General features: G+C 39.9%; 1 protein-coding gene across 1 annotated transcript in view; it reads right to left on the bottom strand.

Moving 5' to 3' along the window:
* Positions 1–1331: 1331 nt before the first annotated feature.
* hsd17b4 (hydroxysteroid (17-beta) dehydrogenase 4) overlaps positions 1332–25878 on the bottom strand; it is a 33016-nt gene continuing 8469 nt past the window's right edge. The window contains exons 9-25 of the mRNA XM_085475822.1: positions 24850–24941; positions 24678–24702; positions 24418–24546; positions 19735–19847; positions 11890–12002; positions 11495–11618; positions 10473–10524; positions 8763–8834; positions 7291–7394; positions 7102–7167; positions 6675–6744; positions 6427–6533; positions 5401–5487; positions 5209–5295; positions 4885–5023; positions 3264–3391; positions 1332–2251 (exon numbers count right to left, since the gene is read on the bottom strand). Of these exons, the coding sequence (XP_085331948.1) occupies positions 2162–2251; positions 3264–3391; positions 4885–5023; positions 5209–5295; positions 5401–5487; positions 6427–6533; positions 6675–6744; positions 7102–7167; positions 7291–7394; positions 8763–8834; positions 10473–10524; positions 11495–11618; positions 11890–12002; positions 19735–19847; positions 24418–24546; positions 24678–24702; positions 24850–24941 (1598 nt within the window). The 3' untranslated portion in view covers positions 1332–2161. The remainder of the gene's footprint in view (positions 2252–3263; positions 3392–4884; positions 5024–5208; positions 5296–5400; positions 5488–6426; positions 6534–6674; positions 6745–7101; positions 7168–7290; positions 7395–8762; positions 8835–10472; positions 10525–11494; positions 11619–11889; positions 12003–19734; positions 19848–24417; positions 24547–24677; positions 24703–24849; positions 24942–25878) is intronic.

The raw sequence follows: 25878 nt of genomic DNA, 5'->3' as shown, positions 1-25878 counted from the left end.
CATCTCTTACAAACCAAAGATTTAACCCATTAAAGCCTGAAAATTTTTTATTATTATTATTATTTTAAATGGTGAGTTTATTAAACCATCTGACAAATTTGTTAAAAAATAAATAAATTTAACTTCCATATTGACTTTTAATTTGCATCTGGCTTTTTTAATGTGTTTTGCAATTTATTTTGGTTTTTCAGAGGGGAAAAAGTCACACTGGTGATGTAGTGAAGTCTCAGAAACTGCATATATAAAATATGACACACTCGGCATAACTGCACATACACTGACCTCATATTAAACTATATATAAAACCACTGTAAGACTAACATATAAAGAGGAGTCCTTACTGTAGGCTGATTGTGGCAACCACTGCAACACCAGCTAAAAATACATTAAATTCAGTTTTTCCTTTTAAAGAGCTGCCGGTGGTGACTCTTTGGTTCGACTCTGAATCACTTCATTTCCTTTAAAAAGGGAGGGAAAAAAGCACATCACCTTTGCTCTGATAAAGATTTGGTGGTAATTATAGCAATTACAACAAGGTCCACCTGCCAAGTTTTTGCCTCTGTGTAAAACCTCAATAGACCTGAAATGAACAATCAATGTGTGATTTTAACTGCAAAATTACATGTTTATTTTAGGTGGTACTTTTACAAAGAAGAGGAAGAATTACACAAAGGATTATGTTTTAACATTCTTCAGTTAGTGATTTTCCAAAGTCTTTGCCTTCTTGTTTGTGGATCTACATAATGAGAGTTTCAATATGAGCAGCTACAAAACAAATTCAGCTCAAAGAATTACCTTCAGACCTTCTATCCTTTCATTTGTTAGAAAAGATGAAAGAAACAGGCCACACCTGGCTGCAATTTATTTTTGCTAAACCTCTTGAATTAAAGCTGAAAGTCTGCACTTCAATCACATCTTGATTGCTTCGTTTCAAATCCACTGCTGTGGTGCACAAAGGAAAAAAAAAAATATTAAAATTCAGTTTAGATGCTGTAAATGCTTTAATAAAAGTTCTGTTACCGTTTCAGACAAAAATCAGTCTCAGCATGAAGTTTACGTCTATATTCACACTCATTCAATTTTTATAACTCCAGATGACTGTACAATAAAAACACAGGATAAATACTGTTTTAAAAAAGGATGTGAAGAAAATCTGTCATTCTGCAGGAACTATGGTATTTTTCTATACTTTAAAACCAGAGCGCTGTACATACGACAGGTCTTCCTCAGTGCCATGGTTGGCAGTTTGGCTAACATGCAAAGAAATGCAGCAGTGTCCCACATTTCCTGCCAGAAAAACTAACAAAACAGGACTGTGGCATAAAAAATGCTCCAGTGGTCAGTGAGTTCTTATTAACCTACAATAACTGACATTTTTGGACACAACATTGACATTTGGAGTGGCATTTCCAACAGCCTGACAATCTTATAGCTTTCCCCTGCGGGGCCCCTTAGCCATTGAGTATAGGTACATATATGAGGAGCGTGGGGGGGGTGTAGAGCGTTTATGTACTGCCGTTGCCAAAAATACAAAAAACAACAACAACAGAGTGTTGAGAGTGAATCAGAAAAGCTGCTGGAAGCGAAGAGAGCTGCAGATGCAGGAGGTCTCTCATTCACACTAAACACAGTCAGTAGATACATTAAAGTAAAAAACAAGACATCTTTAGCCATTTAAGTGTTAAACGATGAGGTTTTATTCTCATTTAGTTCTTTTTAATAGAAGAGCAATCGTTTCATTAGACACATTTGAGCACAGTCTTTGTGAAGCAATTACATTTATGAAATGCTTTGGTTATTTTCTACATGATTCATTAGGCACAGGTTAGCAAGGACCGACTGTAGCCAGGTGTAAATAACCAGGTGCTCTGAATTACAGTTTCTCCTCATGATGGCTGAGAATAAAGACGTTTTATTTCAGACTCTTTGAAACTTGATTAGTGACACTTCAGAATTAATTCTCAGGGTCACTTTGTGTGTTTCCCTCGAGTGGAAAAGTATGTAAACACACACACACACACACACACACACACACACACACACACACACACACACACACACACACACACACACACACACACACACACACACACACAGAAGGAGAAGGCGAGCTTGTAGGTTGGTCAGTTCTTGAAGTCATTTGATTGGCTGGCTGAGGAGCTCACAGCTTGGCGTAGTCCTTCAGGATAACCTCCAGCTTCTGACTCAGCATGATGTTCCCTCTAACCTTCAGCTTGCCAGAGAAGAAGGCCTAACAAAGAAAACAACAAAGAAACACTTGAGCATTTTTTTTTCTTCCCAAAGAGCCACAGTCTCTTCTGTTTAGGAGCCGGCTGGCTGTTAATCGTTTTCAAGAACAAAGAGAGAGCAAAATGGGCCAAGACGCCTGCAGCTAACACCAACAAGGTCTCGGACAAAAGGGAATCTTTGGCTACCGGTTCTCTGGCAGCAGAACAATCAAAGAATATTATATTATTCATATCCACAAGGTACGGAGCCAAGCGTGCAGCAGAGAAGCGCCTTCACTGGGAAAAACTGAACCACTGCCGACTTGTACCGCTTTCCACAGATAAGATTAAAAAAAAATTAAAAAAAAAATCAATCACATGATGGGGTTATGATGACCCTGCAATGACAGCGGTGTCCCTTTCAACCCCATCGACTAATCTTCCTCCAGCTGCTCCGTTTCATCATGAGGGAGAGTGGAAAAGCAGCACCCAGCCCGATGACACTCTTTGTTAAGAGCGTGCACACGCGCTCCTCAGATCAATATCAGGCGCTCCGGGAAGCATATAAATTCTTTACAGTAGCCACATCCCATCTGTCATCGCCAGTGACAGATGGGAAGTACTGCCGATTGATTACCCCCGCCGAGAGCTTTCTGATCTGATAGATCATTGCATTCATTATTTTTTTAAAAATCTGACATGACGAGATCAGGGAGGTAGTCGTTACAGACTGAAGGGCTCCTCGAAGGCACTTTCCCTTTAATTACAATGTACTAGAAGTGATTTTAACATCCCAAAGAAGACGTGATTTAAAATATGAGGCTTTTTTTTAAAAACAAAACCACTTGGTCATAAAAGGATTTCTGCAGGTTTTTGTAAACTTTAACTAAAATATTTACCAGTGTGAGCACAGAAGCTTTAAAGAGCATGAAGCAGGTGAGTCACTGTGCAGAATTTTAAAAAAAATAAATAAAAACAAGGTCATTCTTCACACAGCAACTAATTAACGTTGTTTTATTACGACTCAACAGTCACCTTCTGAGGGTTGAGCTTCCCCTGCACCACCTCCATGAAGTCTTCGTCCGACACAGTCATGGTCACATCCGCCTTTCCGCCGTAAGGCCCTTTGTGCAATGACCCGCTGCCGCTCTTCAGATCAATGGCTAAAGGAAAACGGCACAGAAGAAAAAAGCTAAATCAAAATCAAAGCTTCAAAATTGACCTGAACGGCTTATTTAACCCGTGACCTGTGTCTTAACCTTCGTTTCATGGGTGCGCGTGGGAGCCAATCATATGATTTTTTTTTTGAGAAAAGAAAGGAGGAGGAAGACAGTCGAGCACAAATTTACTACGGGACACTCCAGTGAGCAGCAGCACAATCAATTTTATGCTGACAGGAGGTTTGCGGCCTTGTAAATCCATCACAAAAATCACTCCCAACCCTCTCTGGGGAAATTTAAATGTGTGAACTCCGAACCACCCGAGCAACATGAGCAGCAGCCTTTGTCAGATATGTTTAGCAGACCAATTACAACACAATAAATCTGCCTGGAATACTTGAACCAACTTCCAAAAGTTGCATGTAAAAGGTTCAAATCTTTATTATTTCTTATTCTTTACTCATGTGCTCCCTTAAGAGTTGTCTAGCGCACCATCTCCCCCCATCTCACACCAGCCCTCTGCATGACCTTCTTCACTACATCCATTCATCTTCTGAGGTCTTCCTCTTTTCGTCCTCCCTGGCAGCTCCATATTTACTCCTCTGCACACATCCAAACCATCTCAGCCTTTCATCTCTTACTTTGTCTCTAGCTGTACCTCTGATGCACTCATTTCTAGTCTTCTCCATCCTGCTTACAAAAATGTTAACATCTGCAACTCCGCCTCCTGTCTTTCTGTCAGAGACACTGTGTCCAAACCATACATCATAGCAGGTCTCACTATCATCTTAGAAACCTTCCCTTTCACTCCTCCAGTCACAAATCACCCCTGATACTTGTCTCCACCCACTCCACTCTCATCTTCAGCCCTCTTGTGCACTGTCTGTTGCTTTGCAAGGTTGACCTCAGGTATTTAAACTCTCGCTGTTACACCTTTCCTTACAGACTTTTATTCCTCCACCTCTCCACGCCCTCTTCGATTTCCTTCCGTGTCTCACTGCAGATCACAGTGTAATCTGCAAAAATACTCCACGGGATGTTTGTAGTATTTATTTATTCCACATAAAAGTCAGGACCTTCTAAATATGATACAACCACCGCGCTGCATCAGACCTCCTTTGGTGCAACAGATCCACTGGCAAAGCAATCAGACAGCCCCTAGAAAAGGAATGGTATTGCACAGCTGCATGGTGCCCGGCTGTGAGCACACACTTCATTTAAGGATCTGTGCTCGCCATTGTGCAACTGTCATGATGAAGGTCGTTTTGTAGAACACTGGAACTTGACACTATAGTACAATCCCATCCAGCTCTCCTCATGATCTCTCCTCCACTAGACAGAAAGCCTTGAGGCGGCACATGTAGATGTGCTACCCTGGAGGAGCTGGACTACCTGTGCTACCTGATATTAAACTGACTCTATGTTATACTGATGATCAAATGTAGTTACCTGAACTAAAGTTATATTTTTATTCTCAAAGCATTCAGTAGACTTACTCCACTGTGCCGCTTTCTTCCCATCTTTCGTTATCTCCCAGCCGAACACAGCGTTCACCTTCTTGACCAGCTCTGAGCCCACGTCTTTGATACGACGGCCGATCTCTGCAAACACCAGCTCACTCTGAAGGCCACCTCCCTGCACGAATAAGTAGAAATGACATTAAAAGCTCATGTCCATTCTCATTTTCAGGATCCATTATCGTGATATGTCCCAAGTACAAATTCATTTTGTCCAAATTACCTACAAATACGAAAAAAGACATCAGGTGCTCTAGGACAGAGTTAGGTAAAATTGAATGGAGTATTTTCCGACTGATGTACCTGAGAGAGATTTTCTGGAGATGCTCCTGAGGCTCCGTGCAAATCCACATAGGCTCCTGCCAGCACGACTGCATCGGTCTCCTTCACCTGGATGAGAGAGACTGGAGCTGAAACTTCACTGTAGTGTAACATTTACCCATTCATCCCTAAAATTGTTCTGATTGTATCCAAGCCAAACTTAAAGACACTCACTTTGCACTGGATGTGAACTCTGTTGCCTTCCTTCCACATCTCAGTCTGCAGTGACTGACCCGGCATCACCGGCTTCACAAAGCGAACCTGAGGAGCAAAGGCGGGCGGTTAAGGAGAGCGAGGGTGGCGGATCTGCAGATACAGGTTTCTGAGATGGTAGCCATATTAACTCTTCACTTCTCACTCCTTTTTGCACACAAGCTTCCATCACAAAAAAAATATTTCCAAAGCATAAAAGGAATTTCACATCAAAAAGCTTAAAGGCCTTGTGACAGAAATCAGGAGATGAAACCATAAAACAGTGTCAACGGTATTGCGGAGATAAAAAAAAAAAAAAAAAAAAAAAAAGGAAGTAAGCTTCAGTGACACATTACAGCAGAGCCGTGCTGTGATGGAAATAAGGTGGGAGCAATCTGACACAGAATTAGATTATAAAATGTTGCGTTAATGTGAATCAGTCCATTACTGAAGTGTGAGACGTCATGGGAATGAATAAGAGAATATTAAACTATTGTCACGCTGTCGGGTGCAACGGATGACGTTAACCTGGAAAGCAATTTGTCTAAAGAAGCTGACGCAGCTGCACAAGTGGCCAAAATTAAACGCTGTCTAACATCTCGGTAAAGTTTCCGACCATGAAGATGATACTTTATGGCAGAATATTAATTTTGCAGGTCTACTTTTGCATTTTTATTGAGGTTATTCTGTCTCTGGAATATTAAACTTCAATCTCAATCAAAGATGATCGAAATCAAATGATTTTTTCCTTCGTCTAAAGAAAGCCTCTCTGCGCACAGTCTGAATGACAGGTTCAGATGATATCTGTCAGTAATTGTCTGTTAGAGAAAACCATCTAGACAGAGGGTGGACCAGAGTAACGAACCACTCATCAGCTCTTTTCACCCTCAAAATCAAAGAGGAACCACTAACGTAAGACATTCTCTGAAATCACGAAAGTAGTCTTCGCATGAACTCGAAAGCCTCATTCGCAGGATCACACAGTTTAAAATCGCAGGTTACGCTCACCTTGATGGCCTTGAACCTGGAGGGGTCGTTGTCGGCGAACTGCTTGAGGACGTGTCTCGCAGCGAAGCCGAACGAACACAGGCCATGCAGGATGGGAGCTTTGAAGCCTGACCAGAGAGCACGTCGAGTACAGCATGTCACGTTTAAATAAGACCAAAATGCATTCAAAATACCAGACAAAGATTAAGTCCTAAGCAAAATTTAAAAAAAAAAAAAAAAAAAAAAAACCCAACATGTTAGACTCTAACCTCCCATAGCAGCAAAGCTGGGGTCTATATGAAGAGGGTTCCAGTCTCCACTCAGGCGATACAAGGCAGCCTGTGACCACAGGGGAAACAGAAATTGTTTAGATCTATATCTAATTCATAAACCCCTGAACTTCTCATGCACAGATCTTGGATGAAATTAAATTATCATGAAGGCAATGGAAGAGATACCTAAAATAGGAATATCTTTGAAGTAATACAGTCACAGCCCTTTAAAGTGCTTAAGGGATTTAGTTTTAAATTCCTCTTCTTTTTTTCCCCTGCATCACACAGTCAGCACACCCCCCCTCCCCAAACACTTCTGCCTCTCTGAAAAACTTCACGTTTATTTCAGACCCACACGATATCACCCATATATTATAAATGCAGCTAATTTATTGTGCGGCAAAACCCACACAGACTCACTCACTTGGTCTCTTGTGGTTGAATCGATCACAATAGCATCTGGTGAGCGTTTAGGAGGAGGAACAGGAGGCTGGAAGCAGCACAAAACAAACACTTGACATGTGATAACATTTTTATTTATTTATTTATTTATTTATTTTACATTTTCTTATACTGTCCCTTTAGTAAAACAGCTTGTATACAGAAAACTTACTTTGGCTTTCTCAGAGCTTCTCTTTCCTCCGAAGCCTCCAGCACCGACAACAAACACCGAAAACTGGTTGTAGCACACCAGCTCGTTGCCACTGTAGGTATTCACTGCAGGAAGCACAATTTCTTGCAGTTAATGACAAATATCAGAGCCAGAGAGAGCATTCATGTCCTTTTACTTAAGGGAAAGCAAATCCACAATGATCTTCTACTACTACTACTACTACTACACTTTATGTTAAAGCCCTACATGCAAAATCTTACTTCTGCAATGAATTGCACATAAAAAAATAAAATACAACCTTTTATTATTTCATAACTCAGTAGTTTCAGTCTTTTCCTCTGCATACAAACACACACACACACACCTTAAGATTCTCCAAATCTATAAACTATATTGCATACCGTAGATACCTTACAATTAGAAATATTGTTCTTCTTAACTATTTTCGCAGTCTCTCACAGCAGAGAACCACTCCCAGCCCCTACTGTAAACGTACTGTGCTGGAAATAATTACATATAGGTCATATAATAGTATCACAAGGTGCTGCACATCCAAGAGCTGAATCTCCAGCTCCACCACATGCCTAAGAATGTGGAGGTCATGAAATTATTGACATGTTCAAGAAATCAGTTTTAGATGATGTGAGCTTTGCTGCATTATCCTGCTGGAAGCAGACATCAGGAGATGACGACACTCTGGTTATAAAAAGATGGACATGCTCAACAACAATCCTCAGGTAGGCCAAGTCGTTTAAATGTTGCCCAGTTGTTGCCAAGTGTGACAAGAAAACATCCCCACACCATTATACTACCACCAGCCTGAACTGATGATACACCCTAGATTGGATTCATGCTTTTATGTTGTTTACACCAAATTCTGATCCAACAGTCTGAATGTGGCTAAAGAAATCGACACTCAGACCAGGCAACCTTTTGCTGGTCAATTTTGGTGAACCTGTGCAAGCCTCAGATTGCTGCTCTTTGCCAGAGTGGCACTCAACACTCGAGTGTTGTGCATTCAGAGATGCTTTTCTGCATACCTCCGATTTTAACAAATGGTTCCTTGTGTTAACGTTTCTCTTCCATCAGCTTGAAGCGGTCTGGCCATTATCTGACATCAGCAAGACACTTTTGTCCAGATAACGGACACTCCCTGCATAGTTTCTCTTGTGAGATGTGTGAAAAAAACCCAGCAGATCAATAGATCTGAATGTTCAACTAACGTCCAGCAAAACAGTCCCAGAAGACTTTTTATGTTTTGAAGTGAGATGTCTTTGAGATTCAGAAAGCTAAACTCATCCTTGTGCAGTACACGATTTCTACGCAGTGAGAAACTGCGTGTTAATTCAGCCTTAGAGGCGACTCTCAGGAAGAAACACATTAAAGTGGTAAAAACAAATGAATATGGAATAAATACTGTAAATGATATCACCTGCTTGGCCTATATGGCAAAAGAAAAAAAGAAACCTTACCATCCAGGAGGATGACGGCTCCAGATCCTTTATCCAACACGTCTGCTATCGTGGCCTCAGAGGTAAGTTTACCTGAAAATGTATTTTATTTATTTATTTATTTATTTAATCCAAGCCCTGCAAACTATTACCTCTCTAGTTTTAAGTCAAAGTATCTGACATAAGGTCAATTAATACTTTGTAAACATACAAACTCTAAAAGCCTTGAGACAAATCTCTAAACCTCTCTGTAGCATGTGCTGGATCCTCAATTCTCCAATTACAGATTAGTCAGTCAGAAAGTTAATCTGCAGTAGGTTAATTACTAAAGTCAATTTTCAAGCCAAAACACCAAGACTCACAAGGGTGTGCTACTTCTCCTTGTCTTAAATAATGGATAACTAAATAGAGTTTTGGGTGTTACAACCAGAAAAAACACCATCTGGTTTCAAATAAGTATTTTTAATGATCACTTTGTACAAAGCAAGGACATGTCGGCTACTGTGAGAAACTCTGAGGCATTCATCTTTAAGAAAAACAAAAGCCGTTCTCTGTAATGGTAACGCATGAGGCAGAGCTGGGCTCCTCACAATCCTATTAGTCCTGTTATAGGACACGTGCAAAATGCATCAATGCTTTTGAGGTAACCTCGGTCATATCAGAGTTTAGATTTCTAGACTCATTATAAAAAAAAAAAAATGAGACTGAAAATACCCATCCATGTAAATACACCTAAACTTGTCCCTTGCTGTATGTAATGTGTTATCCACTGCAGTGTGATTTAGGCTAAAGTGACACAAAAAGGCTCTAAAAGTGCTTTTAATAAGCAGAAATGTTTAAACGCTAAAAGAAATAAATGTTTGGAGTCGATATTCAATTCTAAATCACAACAACGCCGGCTGCTCCCTCATTTTTCACAGTGGCTGGATCCACATGTTTGATTTGGCACCGATTTTATGCTGGATGCTGATGCAACACTCCTATTTATCAGGCTTGAGACTGGCAGTGGGAGTACACTAGCTTCTGAGCCCCCAAGGCTGGCTGTGTTTCCTCCCAGTCTAAAACCAGGGATCTTGCTTGTGAAAAGCAAATGTGTCAACCAGTACACCATGGAGCCACAAGGAAGCGCTATATAAAATACTTTAGTTATAATCTCAGTAAGTTAATTTTTCCAGTCTTTTATGGGTTCAGTGGGCAGATTGACACGTTTTGTTTTCACGTTTCATGAAGTTTTTAACCAAACTTTGTAGATTCCATGTCTGGACAACCTTGAGCTTTGCTTGTGCGTTTTACATCAAACAAACATTTGCAGGCATGGCCAAAATAACTGAATCTAATAATATCTTGTAATGAGACTGTAACAACTGTAAAAGCTACAGAATGCACACATCTGGCCTACGGCAAAATGCCTCACATGATCAGAAATGCCAAGATGTAAAAAAACAAAAACCGTACACAACTTTCACGCTCTGTCTCTTATGCGCTTTCAGCTACAAACATGCTCCCAACCCTCGGCAGGTCAAAGCTCCACGCCGCTGCCAGCTTCGAGAGCTGCAAGCCAGCTGCAAGGACAGAGAGCCCGCCATCGCAGCTGTGAGCAAGTCCTGCAAGAAGGCAGCAGCGGCAGCTGCCAGAGTCAGCAGCTGTAAACAAGCTGCTTCATCTCCCAGAATTTCTCCAGCAATTAAAAAAAAACCAATTCTTTCTGCAGAATTATCAGAGGGAAAATACCTGAAGTTGGCAGAGGTTTGTAAAGCTCCAAGTACTGCTCCCCATGCAACACCTAGAAAACAAACAAACAAAAAGAAAAACGAATATATCAGTTGCGACATATAATTATAAGAGGCATAAAGCCTCAGTTACTGTTTTAAGCAAGACTTTGTAAAGTGTTATAACAGGGTGCTTTTTTCCCCCGCTCTTTAATGCCAGCTTGTGCTTCCTCGTATTTCCTCTCCTCCCAATACTCAGAAACTGTCACTGCCCCGCCCCCTCTCTCTACCATGATCTTTTAAATCCATGAACTTGCCTTGAGGAAACTAGAGAGGAAGCTTCTGGAGGAACTAAGAGCTTTTATAATCAAGTGGCGTGATGCATAAACTCCTCACCTCCGTGTGACAGTTGATTCTTACAGCGCTTACTTTGTAGTGTTTGTGCATATGGATCAACAGATAATAAAACAGAACACAGTCAGACGGCGAGATGCAAACAATGTGCCATCACCCCGGGTGTGAAAACACATTTGAATATATGGGATAACTTAACGCTAATGTGTTGAAGCGTCTCACAAAGTTTGTTTTTAAAACATACACACGTTTGTCGACAGCTATGTGGTGCGTTATTGTGCAAACAATGCAAAGAAAGAACAAACGCCAGTGATTGGTGCTGCTAATAGGACGAAGATGATAAATCATCAGCTCCATTAACAAAGTTAGGAATCTAAATATATAAAAGGCCAGGTGATTAAGCTGTTTGGCGCATCACAGCTAACTGACATCGCTTAAGACTGATGTTGGGGTGTTAAGCATTTCTCATTCGGCAGCTCCGGCTTATCCATCCTTGTATCGCTCCCTCACGCTCTTGCTGCAAAGATGCGACAAAGAGATGCAAGCGTAACCGCCGATGGGATGCATTAGCATAATTAAAAGCATCCCGTACGATACGAACATGTACGTACAACAACAACAAAAGTCAAACTCAGCTGCACACAAGGACAAATACAGACACAGCAGACATCAACATGCACGTTTTCTAACCTGGGTAAAATCTATGTTGAGTCCAGGGACTGAGCTCAGACCACCATCCATCATAGCTGCCTGGGAGGGAATGACCCCGAAGGTGGGGAGGCAGCTGAAGTCCGGATGGCCTTCATACAGGAACCTACATTAAAATGCAAGTGTTAGTGCTCAGTGAAACAGCATACCTCTGTAGGAATAGGTTGCTGACAGATAAAAATAACAGCACAGATGGCTGCACAGGCGTTTCAGCGTGGATGGAATCCAGCGCATTCTTCCCCCTCCATGCAGGTCAAGGTAACAGTAATGATTGAAGCCATGATTAGCATTATTTTCTGTCCAATTTCATGTAATTTGCCTTTTTACAACTACTGAGGAAACTACAGTCAATAACACAAACACATGCAGAATCACACCTCAGATGGTCTGGGTCCTTGGTGGACATGCCGACACCCAGCGCATACAGGATACACTGGGTGTGGTTGAAGCTGAAAGTGGTTGGAGGAAGTTTTTGTCCCACTGCTTTAGTCTGAGAAGAGAAAGAAGAGAAAACAGAAAGGGGATTAAAACAAAAAAAGGTGTAATTTAAAGAAAGAAAACAAGTTGCATCACAAAAATCACACCATAATGGTTTAGCCTCACAGCTACTCGGTAAGAAGGATCAAGCAAACATTTAGAGTGAATGCGTCAGTGTCAGTACACCATGTAATGGAACTACAGACACACCAAGAGAAAAGGCATTTCTAAATGGTTACATGTATTTTTTAGGACGCTGAAATGAACACGATCATTTAAGAAAACACTGAGGAGCAGATGAAATGCCGGCTTATGAGAAGATCTGTTGCTTCGCTTCAGGTGCCGGTGATAAATCTTTAAATGCACCCCTCCCTCTTTCAAAAATTTATTCAATCTGACAACAATTAGGCTGCAGACATCCAGTGTAAACAAGTGAGTGCATATCTTCCAAAGTTAGAAGGAAATTTGTTAGAAAGACTCTTTTTTTGTTATCACCCTCGGCTGTTGTTAAGCAGTGAGTCGCTGTCTAGAGTAACACAAAGAAATTTTGCAGTTAATCGTTACTGTGGATCGTTTCTTCTTCGCTCATCTGACTCTGACTTGATTAGATTTAATCACCCATCACATTACAAGCGCATTAAAGAGTTTATCATCAGGTCTGAAAAAGAGGTGTCCACACCAAAGCCTGACTGCTGTCTTAAAAGATTTTGCTGAACTTATTCTTTAATATACAAGAACCACGTAGAAAACAAAAAAGTATGCATAAATGCTAATAAAATATTACAAAAGGAGACCGCATCAGAAGATATAAAAAGATTCTCCCCAGATGATCACATATTTGATTTGGCTGTGATCTGTGAGGGAGGTAGTTTGAGGACTCGTGGGACCTCAGAGTTGAAAGGAATCAGCAGTTCAGAAATGTACTCCTGTGTCGCACCAGGCAGAGCTTTGTGAGCGATCAGCACAATCAGTCCAAAACAATCCTGGTCTTGAACGGTGGCCAGCGCAGGGAGGCCAGAAATTGAGCCATGTTAAATTTGTGCTTGCACTTCTCTTAACGAGCAGCCGGAAAATGAACCGAAACTCCTGAACACGCCATCGCAGTAATCGAGTGTTAATGACAAAGTCACAAATGTCTTTTAAAGGCCTCAGCGGTATTGTAAATATTTTAAAGCCCTCGTTAATTCCTGGGTGAGGTTGGTAGGAGGTTGTTACTGGTAGAAGTTTTATGAATATAGCATATCTGAATAAATTTTCTCCGGCCTGACTGAAACTCATCATGAAACCACCAAAAGAAGAAATATCTTTTGAAAGGATGGTGCAAAAAATAAATAATTTTTTCAGAATTTTAAGGCCTTGATAAAAATGCCATTTCTCAATCCTAGAAACTGAGGTCTGATTAAATAAATATTTTATTTGTCAGCATAATATTGTCAAATTTAAATATGCTTGAGTGCATCCTATAAACTCAAAACTGCTTAAAAATTTATTTTTAACTGAAGGATAAAACACATTCCAGGAAAAGCATGAAGGTCCTCGGGGTTCTCAGAAGCAGCTTTCTGTGTAATATGAATGTTGTTTATCATTGTACTGAAGCACTAGTACGCGACACATAAGAGCACCAACTGTATTAAGTGTCTGACTCAAACAGAGCAGGAAAGGGGGTGAAACGGTCCCGCCGACTCCTTCATGTTAGCAAGTATTATTAAGACATACAAGAAATCCAGTTAAAGCGCACTATAAATATACATCTCTGGCAACATTACAGTCACAGCAGTACTGCAGTTACTCATTTGTCATGTTTACAGCCACTGTGCTGTAAATAAGACAGCTATTGTTCGAAACAATATTGCTTGGCAGAATGGTGCGATTCACACTCTGCATAATATCACCTCTCAGCTGATCGAAAGACATCATAAAACCTGGCCTCTGGAGAGCAGTTTTTAATTAAAACTGCATTTAAATGCAGATGTGGGGAATTGTGTGTTTTCAGACCAATTCCAGCTTCCCAGTACTTGGGAATATTATTAGTGCCTGCTCTCCTGCATGCACACGGCGAGATTAAAGCGGCAGTTGAGGAGCGGGGATAAAAAGCAGTAGTGGCTTGTGTAGGAGTAAGTCAAGTTAGTCAGTTACTTGAGTGAGATGATATGGGAGAGGGGGGAAAAAAAAAAAAAAAAAAAAAAGGTTTAAAGCAAAAGGATAGCTTTGTTATCCGGTCTATCTTCACTCATTTACTGTCTGCTCCACACTGCAGATCTATGTTTTTGTTTCTCTTCTTTCCATCTATTATTCAGTGTACAAATATGTAACTTCAAATTAAGCTTGCTGATATTTTGCCAGACTGGTGATAAAATTTTAATTGTTACTCAGTTGATCAAAACACATGATACACAGTACTCTGTTAATTCTGTTTGATAAATCCATAACAACTGTTTCACCTCCACCTGAAACTGATGCACATTTTAAGTCATGATTGAGATTTTTGCATTTGTCCTATTGTTTTTTCAGATATTTTTGTTAGTCATGCAAAACCATGTTGCTAAATATATCAATATAACACTAAAGTTACACGAATAATAAAGCGCACTTTATGGGCATTTTTATAATACTTGTACTCCTTATATTAAAACTATTGTTGCCAATTTCTGATAAAGTACACCAACCTAAAACTAAAGGAGTACTTGCAGTTGCTTCATTATTCCCCAAGCAGTTATCAGCAGATGGATCCACATATTTGGGTTGGCACAGACTTTTCACTCTTCCTGGCACAATCCTCACATTTATCCCAGATTGGGACCGGCACTAGGAGTTCACTACCTTGTGACAGTTTTTTTTTCCTTCCCTACACTTAGCTTTTTATGTATTAAAGGAGGAGGAGGATAATGTGATCATCCCAGGCACACAACTGCTGTTGTCTCAAGACGAGAGGATTTAAAACAAGAGTATGAATGTAACTAAGACTGAATGGCAGCCATGAAATATGAATATATGAAATACCTTGATAACCACCTTGCATGTGGAGAGAGGTCAATACAATACCAAGAAAGTCACATGTGTGTCTTGGGTGACACATGCACCCAGCAATCATCAAAATTCCTACAATAACTCTGGCGGTCAACCAGAATTCATATACCCTTAGTTACAGTTTTAACTCTTGTTTCATTCCATTGTTCCTGACTGCAAGAGACGGCATGAAATACCCGGATGACCCATACCCACAAAGTCAGAGGGGATCTCCACTCACCACAAGCTCAGACTGCAGGGAAAAGGGGTGGGGGGTAGCCATATTACCCCTGTAGAAGCAGGCAAAGAAGGAAGCCCAACCAACAGCGGCACAGAATTTGGAAACCTCAAAGTCTTTAAGCTCCTGAAGTGGTATCAACAACCGAGTGTGAAAGGAGTTCCCTTCCTGTGCCCATAACGGACAAAGAATGCATCCGTTATAGAACTCAGCATTCGTGCCAATCTACAGTCTTACAGCCTGAAAAGGGCAAAGTTGACATTATAACACAGGTCCTCTGCCCCCTCTCTGAGTGCCAAAGGCAGACAAAATAATAGGTATGACAGGTGGACAGCATTCTGGAAAGAAAAGAAGTGATGAGCAACAAAGCAATCCCACGCCCATTAGGATGACAACACAAACAGTCCATGGCAGCAGACAGGACATGAAGTTCAGTTACATGCTTTGTTGATGCAACAGTGAGAAGAAAGGCAGTCTTACCAGATAACCATCTCTGGTAACTCCCCTCGAGGGGTTCAAAGGATGGAGAAGACGAAGCTTCCAGAACAATTGTGTTTTCCATGAAGGAAGTGACAGCATGTTGTGGCCAAAGGCAAAGAGCACCATTCAGAAAATGACCCACCAGAGGATGACACCCAACATAACAATTATCCACCACAACATGATGGGCTGCGACAGGCGCGACATACACTTGGATAGTTAAGACTGAGAGCCGGTGGTTCAGTAACATTTGGAAATACAAGCTTAGAGCACTGCTAAGGGACCACATGTTGATCTTTACATCAGCTGGAAATGAGCTTTCACCTATTGGTAATACAATACCCTAACTGATGATGCCCAATTATTTAATATGGTCTGGGCCCGGGTTTCCTCACAAGAACTCAAAGGTTTGCCCAGCCCTTGAGTGACCATACATATAGATGAAGGGGATCTGAGTGTGGAAGAAAAAACACACCCCTGCAGCCGAGATAGGACATCAAAACTCAGTGGGATCACTGGGAACCAAACCCTCCCTGGTCAGTATGTATCCCTCTATCCTGTGAAGCGCATGAGCAAAGGAAGCAAGAGAAGACATACAGCAGGCAATCTGGCCAGGGGTGTGCCAGTGTGTGCTCTGGTAGCCTAGTTGGTTTTAAGGGAGAGAAGAACAGTAGATTGCTTTGGAAATGTTGAGACACCAAACAGGTCGACTGTCACACCGCCATATATCCTTTCACTGGGACAGGGCTTCTAGCAGCACGCCTGCAGCCTCATTGTGCACGCCTGTTAAAAAGCCAGATACCTCATCAGGTTGCTTGCACCACTTAGCTCACATATGTAATTTTGACAGCATTACGTCTTCATCCCTGTGCATGTGTGCGATGGATATCCAGTTATTTCATACAGTCTCTTGCAGTCAGATAGAATGAAACAGATCAGGGCTGCACTATGGCCTAATATAAGATAACTAAAGACTATTGAGTTTTGAATAAGGCCAACCTACTTTTAGTAAAAAGTGCAAGAACAAAAATATATGGCTCACACAATAAACATAATAAATACATTTCAATATAATAGAGTTCTATTTCTGTCTGCTTTATGGAAGCGTTAGAAAGATTAACCTTGAAACCTGGAGTTTGAATTGCATTATGAAAAAAAAGGTGCTTTCTTTTCTTTTTCACCCCATTTAGAAAACAACATAGAAACACGTCTCTGTATGAACCAAGATATTTCAATGACACTACCATAATTACTACTGTCGAATGAACATGGCACTAAACTAGAATAAAAACCTCTATATTTTAACCTTGCTATGCCTCTGGTATATTGCTTTGCCTACATAAATGTTACAACAAATAATATTTTGGGCTATCAGACCTGTATACAGATTGAGCTCCATGGCATGCCAGCAATACAGAAGCAGCACAGCTGATAACTTAAGCAGTGTGTGTACCTCTTAGCATGACAAGGACAAAGGCACAAATGCAACTAGCAGAGCATGTGTGGGCAGAACTACACACAGACACACACAAACGTCAGCCGAGGACACGGTTGTGATGTTTGTCTTGAGGCTACAGTGTGACTCTGTTCCAAATCTCCTAACCAGGGAGCCACAAAAGCTCAGAGAGCCACAGCAGAGAGGACAGTGATACACAAGAGTGAGTATACCTCATTTCACATTTAGGCACTGAATCATGATATTATTGAACCTGGCTAGTAAGTGCTGTTAATGACTCACAGGATTTAAAAGAACAGTTTGCAAAAAAAGGTAATTTTGAGAAGGCAAATCAATAAAACACCAAGAAACAAAATGTGCAACCATAAGACACAGCAGAAGAAAAAATTATTTAGCCAAGGCAGCTAGTAATACTGACATTATCTTTGACTTGTACAATTTATTGTCGTTAGAGCCTACAACTGGGTGAAAGTATGGATATACACTAGACAGGCCTGTTGCAGGCCTATTTATCTTATTTCATACTTGTGCATGAAAGTTTTGTTGCTGTTGTTTAACATAGTTTTGAAATCTTGTTTTTTATAAAACATTTTATGTGTAAAATGAGAAAAAAAATCAAACAAAATCTGATTCTAAAATATACAAACATTCCACAAGTGCTCATATTTCTTTATTGTTTTTAGACATTTGATTCCATTATACAAATGTTTCACTGTCAGCTTTTTTTTTTTTTTTTAATTTCTACATGAATCCATTGTGGCCATTTACTGAAAACCCCAAATATTGTCCAGAAATGTATAGGCATGCATTTGGTGTACACTGTAACCACTGAACCATTAAAACACCCTCACTGTGCATCATCTAGCACCTAATATTCCAATTAGGAATTCCACTATTCCATGAATAGTGGAATTGTAAAGCACTTTGAGGGTTTCGAAAAGCGCTATATAAATGCAATCCATTATTATTATTAATAATATTCTTAAGCAATGCATTACCTAACCAATGCACAACGGCAACACAATTCAAAATAAGTTTATAAATATTTGTGCAAAAAGAGAATTCGGTTTGAGTAGCATTTTGGACATCTGTTGGTCAGTTTAACTACTGCATACTACACGCAGCTCAATGCAAGCTCAATTTGGCCATTTGTGTGGAGAACCATGTTGGGATGCAGCACTACTTGCAGCTTGGTGTTTTTTTTAGGAACTCAGCCATGTTTGAGCTGTAACAAGTTCCCTTTTCTGAGCTTCAGTAACAGGAAACACAGTAAAGTAAAGGAGAACATATCCAGGGATTCATCGCTGCTCTGTGGTGCTCCAACAGCTTAGGAACTTTACATTTTAAAAGCTAGTTTGAGCATGCTCTTGTCTGGTACCATCCAATATTTACAGGTGACATCCAAGTACACATGCATGTCGTAGAAGCAGTTTCTGAGTGGTTTATTATTGTTCCCAACTAAATTTAATGTGTTGACATTAGAAAGTCATGATTTGCCATATTTGAAACACTGTTTAGAGCTGCATGTGTCATTATGACCCAGCTATATCAGAGAGTAGAACAGTCTCAGTAGGAAGAATGATAGAAATTAAATGAAGAAGACAAAACAGATGACTGAGTAACACCGATGGCAATAAGGTTAAGAACTGCAGAAGCCAGGAAACAGTGGAAGACTTTAAAAAACATCTTGTATGTCTGTTTTTTTACATCATAAAAAGGAAAGCATGAATGGATATGGGTTTCTTTATTCATGTTTCCTAAATGCATCCCAGATGCATTAGATAATAAAGTCCTGATGTTTTTTAATTAACCCTCTCAGGCTCAAATTAAACTTTTTGTTGCTAATGCACAGCCAAGTCCTGCAGTGGTACTTCTGAGTAAAAAAAAAACAAACTCATAAAATATGTATGTGGGGTAATCAGGTTGTTAGTTTTTAACTGTTGCAAATTGACAACGCCTGCCTTGAGAGGGTTAAAAGCTATGTCTACAGTTATCTAAACTGTTCCAGATATATCTCCTGCCAGCTAGCTCAAATGCTATAATGCTACTCTGTACCTGAAGATGCAACTGTTCCACACCCTGATCCCTTTCAGGCATTGATACCATGTCGTGGACAAATTGCTACTATAAGAGTATGAAAGTCTTTCGATTTATAGTCAGATGCTAGGATAGATGCCCTAGATGCTAGGGCAAAGCCTTCAAAACATCAATCCACAAATCAGTTAGACCTGTCACAGTAGCTACTTCCACTTTTACTAACATACACTGGCTCTGTATTAAACACATGCAGTGATCCCCTCCAGACAAAGCCATGCATTTTGCAAACCATTTAATAAACAGCTGCTCTGAGTTTTTGTTTACATCTGACTGATATCTCACATCCACCTTTGATGTTTCTCATGTTCCACATTTCATATAAAGCACAGCAGCCAAGAGACAGCAGTTAGGACTCTTGTAAATACAGATTTTAAAACTAAACTTTATGATTTAGTTTTATATCAACATTGAACTAAAGAAGAAGAAACAAAAAAGGAAGAAAACACATTAACAGATTATTTTACTTACAGGATCAATCCCTGATCCCAAGCCTGCAGAGGCTGCAGCTGCTGCTGGATTCACACCAACATCACCCTGCGATTCCACTTGAGACAGCACACTCACCATTGACTGCAGAGACTCTAAATAAATGTGAGAGCGATACATGCTGTTAGCCAACCAAGATAATCATGTTACTTCTCAGCAAGATGAATTTATTCCTCAGCAATAGTCAAAGAGTTTTGTTTTCATTTGGAAATAAACACAGCATGGGTGAAGTGTTGAAACTGGCTCTCTTATACGAGTAGAAATCAACAATTGCTACAGAAGAGGAAACTGCCCGTCTTAAAGGAAAACCAATGACATTTGTAAAACAACTGTGTGAGGTTTGTTTTATCTATGCGAACAATAACTTACACAGATTGTTTTTATTGTGCCACTAATTTAGATGCTGCACTTAGCTTAATATATTGTAAAGGCATGACAATAATAATTCGTCTTCTCGTGTAGCTCTTGGTAATATAACGAATAAGCATCAACATAATCATCTGCTAAATGTCAAATGTTTCATTAAGCATATTGTGTAGAGTGGGGTGTGGTTTTTACAACTCGGCTAATGAAGGAGAGTAGTTCAGGGAGCCGTTTTATATAGCAGCATGCTGGGACCTGGACACACACACACACACACACACACACACACACACACACACACACACCAAGCTGTGCAGCAAGTCTAAGAAGTATCTTGAGTGTGTTTCACCATGCCGGGCAGTCTCCAGCCGAGTATACAGTTTGCATGCATGTGTGTTGCAAACAGAAGAAAGACTGGTGCCTCCCCAATTCCTTCTGCACTGCTTGTTTTTTCCCCTCCCCATCATGCTGGATTTGACCAAATACTCCTCATCTAGGTACTGCATGCCATTTCACATGTATTACATATTAGAATTTGCTCCACATAAATTATATATAGTTTGTGTATACAGCCAAATATAATTATGTTTTTTAAACCAAATAGTGAAACTTGAATAGATGCAATTTGTTTATAACTAATTCAATATAATACAAACCATTAACAGAAAAAACCAATCTGTATTGCAGAAACTAAACGGTTGAACTGTAATCAATCAATCTGGCAACTTCAAGTCAAACAATCTAAATCACAGTCAAACACAAAGTGGGCAGAACGCAAAAATATTTGATCAACATCCAGGGTAGCAATTGAACTGTCCACCAATGAGAGCACAGTATCACTCATTGGTGATCATATGAGCTGGTAGTAAGTATATTAAAAGGTTACCAAGACAACAGCCAGCCATCAAAGCGATGCACGACACAACTTAACAGCTCTAAAAAATATTTTTAGCATATATTAAATGAATGGAAATAAAGCCACCTTCTTCCAGGTTATATCGGCTCTAAATAAACATATCTTTCTTAATATAATGCAAAAAGTCTCCCTCTATAAGCCTGAAGGAACATCTTAGTCCCCTGGAGGTTTGTATATTATGGCATAATCAGTATACACCCTACCAATGAGCTAAAATGACCAGTTTTCTACTGTTTATGCAACTATAATACTTTATAAAACCATTGTATCACTGTAATGGCATGACAATGACATTAATCTATATCTACAAAAGGTTGAATTATGAATGACATACTATGTGATCACGTCGCCTAGCAACAACCAAACAGACTACAACAACATTTATATAATTGAGCAGGACCTGAGCATTGCAAGAGACCTACAATTACTGTAATTACATTTTCTACGTGTGATTAAATATCAGTATGAGCAGATGAAATAATACAGCAGCATGGGCATGTACTAGTATGTTCAGCTCTTTAGCATTTATTGTTTAACTGTTAAAAGGCTGCAAAACAGGAATTTGGTCGCGTTTTTCGAGTTGATGATTGCACTGAGAGGTCTTTGAATTTCGAAATATTCTTTCAATTGTCTCTTATGTGTAGTTGCTCATTCTGGTTTCACAATTAGGAAACTGCAAAGACTGATTTTTTTTTTTTTAACCCAGCTATAGAACAACAAGCCTGGGGTTCATGTTTCAGTGAAACTATGCAAATGCTGAATAAATGAATTTCAGTCTAAAACATACTGATCCAGAAGCAGCTTTAAAATGGAAATACATGAGAGCCCTTATGTACCTGCAGAATAAACATTTCTCTATTCAAACAGTTGTTTGCACAAGTCCTCACTGTGGGTTCTCAGGTTGTTTTAAGAACACCCAAAAAGTGTAAATGTAACAACAAAGGCAACACAACTCTTTAAATATATATGCTGATTCAACCTGTTGCTGCATGAACAAAGGAAAATAGCTGAAACGTGCACGGACCGGGACCAGGGTAAGACTGAGAAGACCAGAGATCCTATTACCGTCACTCAGCGGCAGGCACTTACCAAAAAGAGGTAGCAACAAATAAGATACAAATGAGGTGGTACTACAAAGCCATGCTAATGAGACCAGCTAGTGCCCTGTGGGACTGCCACCCCCATTCTGTTAATGTTAACACCGCCACCCTCTCTTTGAATGTGGATATGAAAGGAAGGATAAGGTGGAGGAGGTGGAGAGAAATAATAATCAACAATCGCTTGTTTGCTGGAGCTCTTTTCTGAACAATACTGCACTCGTTCACACTCAACATCATATTGAACTTGGCTTCTTTTCTCCACCTCATTCACATCATCTCCACCACCATCTGGTCCTCAGTCTTTGATTGTTACCCAACTCACTGTAAATACAGATGATTTCAGAAGGTTATCACCCTCATAAGCGCTGAGCCTGACAGCATGACTACATGAGGGCTAACAAGCCAGGTGCTTTTATTTTTCCTTTCATTGAGCTCTTCAAAAGTGGTTCCACTCAAAAGAGGCTAATCATAACTTTAATTAAAAGACAGGTCTCAAAACACTGCTTTTTTATTTCCCTCTCTTCTAACAATCAACCAATATCACATAAAAATGTTGCAACAAAACTGCAGATTTATTTGGGTATAAACCAGTATTGTGGAAAATGACTCAAAGGTTGTGTATATCTAGACATTTACTAAGGCCATACTACTAAAACATGAAAGACATGAATTTCTTTAGAGTAGCACAAAGTTAGCCCACTACTACTCCAAGACCAAAGGGCAAATTATGTAGCCATGTAATGATCTAAAATCTGAATAATTCTGACTCAACAAAGAGTGAGTCAAACAAGTGTGAAAGTGTGATCCGGGCACTAATAAGGAAAGCCGCTGTGAAAATAGTCTCATCTCTGGTCTGTGTTGCGTGGTTACTGCTTTGAAGAGAAATGATTCAGCTCACAGTGAATAAATGACCATTCAAGACTAAAGGCAAGAAATCAATTCTTAAAGACCGTGTTTTACATTTTCATAAAAGCTTACATCTCTTACATCTTTTAACAACGATGGACAAATCTGATGGTTGTCAATTACTTTGAGGGATAAGACCACTGAGCTTCAGTAACATGAAATAATTCACATGTGAAACTGTCAAAAGCCGTGCTTGCAGTCTTGGTGAAACGTTACGCTAGAGCACATCTGTGACGACTATCTGCTCAGAGAAAGCACACGCCACAGTGGCTTGCAGTGCTGTGAGTCCATGTTTAGACAACCTGATCACTTCAGAGTGTAATATTTTTTAACTTAAAAACTTTCTGGGAGGCACTTGAGCTCAGCGGGGAGCAGACAAGCCTATGGTGAAAGTGCAGTAGCCCAGGTTCAAGTCCGACCTGTACTACATGTCTCATTTACCCATTCACAGCCATGGGTATCTTGCCCATCCAGACTGGTAAACATTTTTATGTTTCTGAATTGCACTGCATTTCTCACAGTTTCATTACTGCTTAGTAATTAGTTTGCAAGACAAGTTGGCATCTTCCATGCAAACTAATGATTCCCTGTTAGCACCCACAGCAATCACAAGGTTTCAGTGCAGCCTCTTTATAACCAGTGTCATGCTAGCAACTGCCAGCAAACTCACAACCAGTTGGGGAGTACAGATTACTCGCCAGTGCAGTGGTTGCCAGTTGCTCGCTGCAAGATCAATAAAACGATCTGACTGAGGCCTCAGGTAATGATGGTAATTTTAATGTCCAGACACAGACAACAAGTTCAGCGGAAAACAATTAAATCACATCCAAAATCCAAATGACAAGCATCTCAACAGCATTCATTTTAATTCAATTTAGCTCATCTTTGCCTGTTTAGGCTGAATTACTAAGTTTTACTCCACTATGAGTGAAATGGGGAAAAGCCTGCCTATTCAGAGTGTCTTTATTCATTATTTTCTCTCTGAGCCCATATTTTGTCATGTCATGTGTGTGTATATTGTCCTCAAGTGTGTCCAATAAGATAAAAGAAAAAAAAAAATAGTATCTGTAAGAGTGTGTGGATCAGCTGCATGCAATATATGTTTTTTTACTCCTACCTGAAGGCATAACCGTTTCTGTGAGCCATGTATTAGTTATGGTAAACAATCTGCTTTTATGATTAAACTGTATTAAACATATTTTAATATAGTAAAAAATACAGCTAAAACCCATGAGGACGGACTTGAAGTCGTGTGTGTGTGTGTGTGCGCGTGTGTGTGTGCGCGTGTGTATATTGTCCTCAAGTGTGACAATACACTTATACATTTTTCTGTAGGTTACCAATTGCGTAAGTGTGTATTTGGCCTGGTGCATCACTGACCTTGTATATTAGCAGGTTTGGTGGCATCTGTGAAGTCACATATTTTTTCCCAGTGGTCCCTGATGGACTCGGGTTTCATGGATTGGTTCTTCTGTCTCACTATATAGCCCTGAGTGCGCTCCCAGCGCACTACACACACAAAAATACAGGGGTCATGGCACAGTATAAACCCCACACATACTGTAGCAGCAGTCTGGGATACTAATGAATATGGCAAATGCATACAGACATTTCCTCTGGACAAAACACACAGTACTCACATTTACCAATCCACCCTGCACCAACCTAAAGGGAGTCAAACATGAAGAGAAGAGCAAATGCACATGGAGATTAAGAAATATTGCCTCTTTATAGAAAAAGAATATGCTATTGTACATTATTTTTCTCTAAGATGAAACAAAGCTACAAGCAGTATAGTGACAGTTTCAGTACCTCAAACAGTCCTCCATTCTCCTGGCATTGTTCATGACAGAGCCAGAGGACCAAAGGAGCAACATACTCAGGCTTCAGAGACGCCACAAGATCTACATAAAACAAAACATCTGGTTTACATCTGTAATAAAGGGCAAAGAAGGTCTTGATTTTTAAAATATGTTGCATTTGGTTCATTTATACATGGAGTACAATACTACATATTGTTTGTTTTTGCGTTTAACTTATAATCTTCTGCAAGACAGATGGCAAAAACATGAACTGGCTTCACATGAAGAAACAGACAGAATGCTTGAATTCATGAGACCAGGTCAGTATCAGTCCTAGTACTAGCAATCTGTTAGCGAAATATTTCTTAAACATGCTGGAATTAACTGAAAAAAGAAAATATGGCACAAGCTTAAACTTTTTTTTTTTTTTTTTATATCCCTTGTGTGTGCTGAAAATATCTGTACCCTAGTGGTAAAAAGAAGCCCTTCTGCTTCACTAAACACGCTGCTGCTTAGCAAGATGGGTTTTGTCATTAATTTTTTTTAGAAAAGTGTCAGTGAGTGAAAGCAAACATATGGAACCAAGTCATTTACTAAGGTGAGGCCCCTGTGACAGTTGGCACAACGCAGTGTGCGACAGATGCTACCGTAGGCTGGCACGGCAGGGCAACAAAACCTTTCCCTTAATTCACTTAATACTTCTTATTCCAGAGCTGCAGTCACAGAGCATGCTCAGTGTAACTGTGACGTTCAGATTTTTACAAATACCGAGTCAGGGGTTGGAAAAACATTCCCAGTCCCAGTTATTCTTAAGGGTGATGTTTTTTTGTTTTGTGTTATATTAATACACAAGATAAGATTGCCAATTCTATATCTTTAGTTGCTTAATCTTAATTGTAGGCATTCAATGCTGTATGCCCTCTTTCTAAAATGTGTTCAACACAAAAACTATAAATGATTTGTTACCTTACTTTTTCTCTTAATACTGGAAGACAACACATACAGTAATGCAAGGAGGACATAGCCGCCTGCTAAAATA

The sequence above is a fragment of the Copadichromis virginalis genome, linkage group LG12 (genome assembly GCF_057382275.1).
Source record: "Copadichromis virginalis isolate Kocher_CV1m ecotype Utaka linkage group LG12, C_Virginalis_male_GT1.1, whole genome shotgun sequence".
In the NCBI taxonomy this organism is placed as follows: Eukaryota; Metazoa; Chordata; class Actinopteri; order Cichliformes; family Cichlidae; genus Copadichromis; species Copadichromis virginalis.
This window is presented reverse-complemented; position numbering and strand designations above follow the sequence as displayed.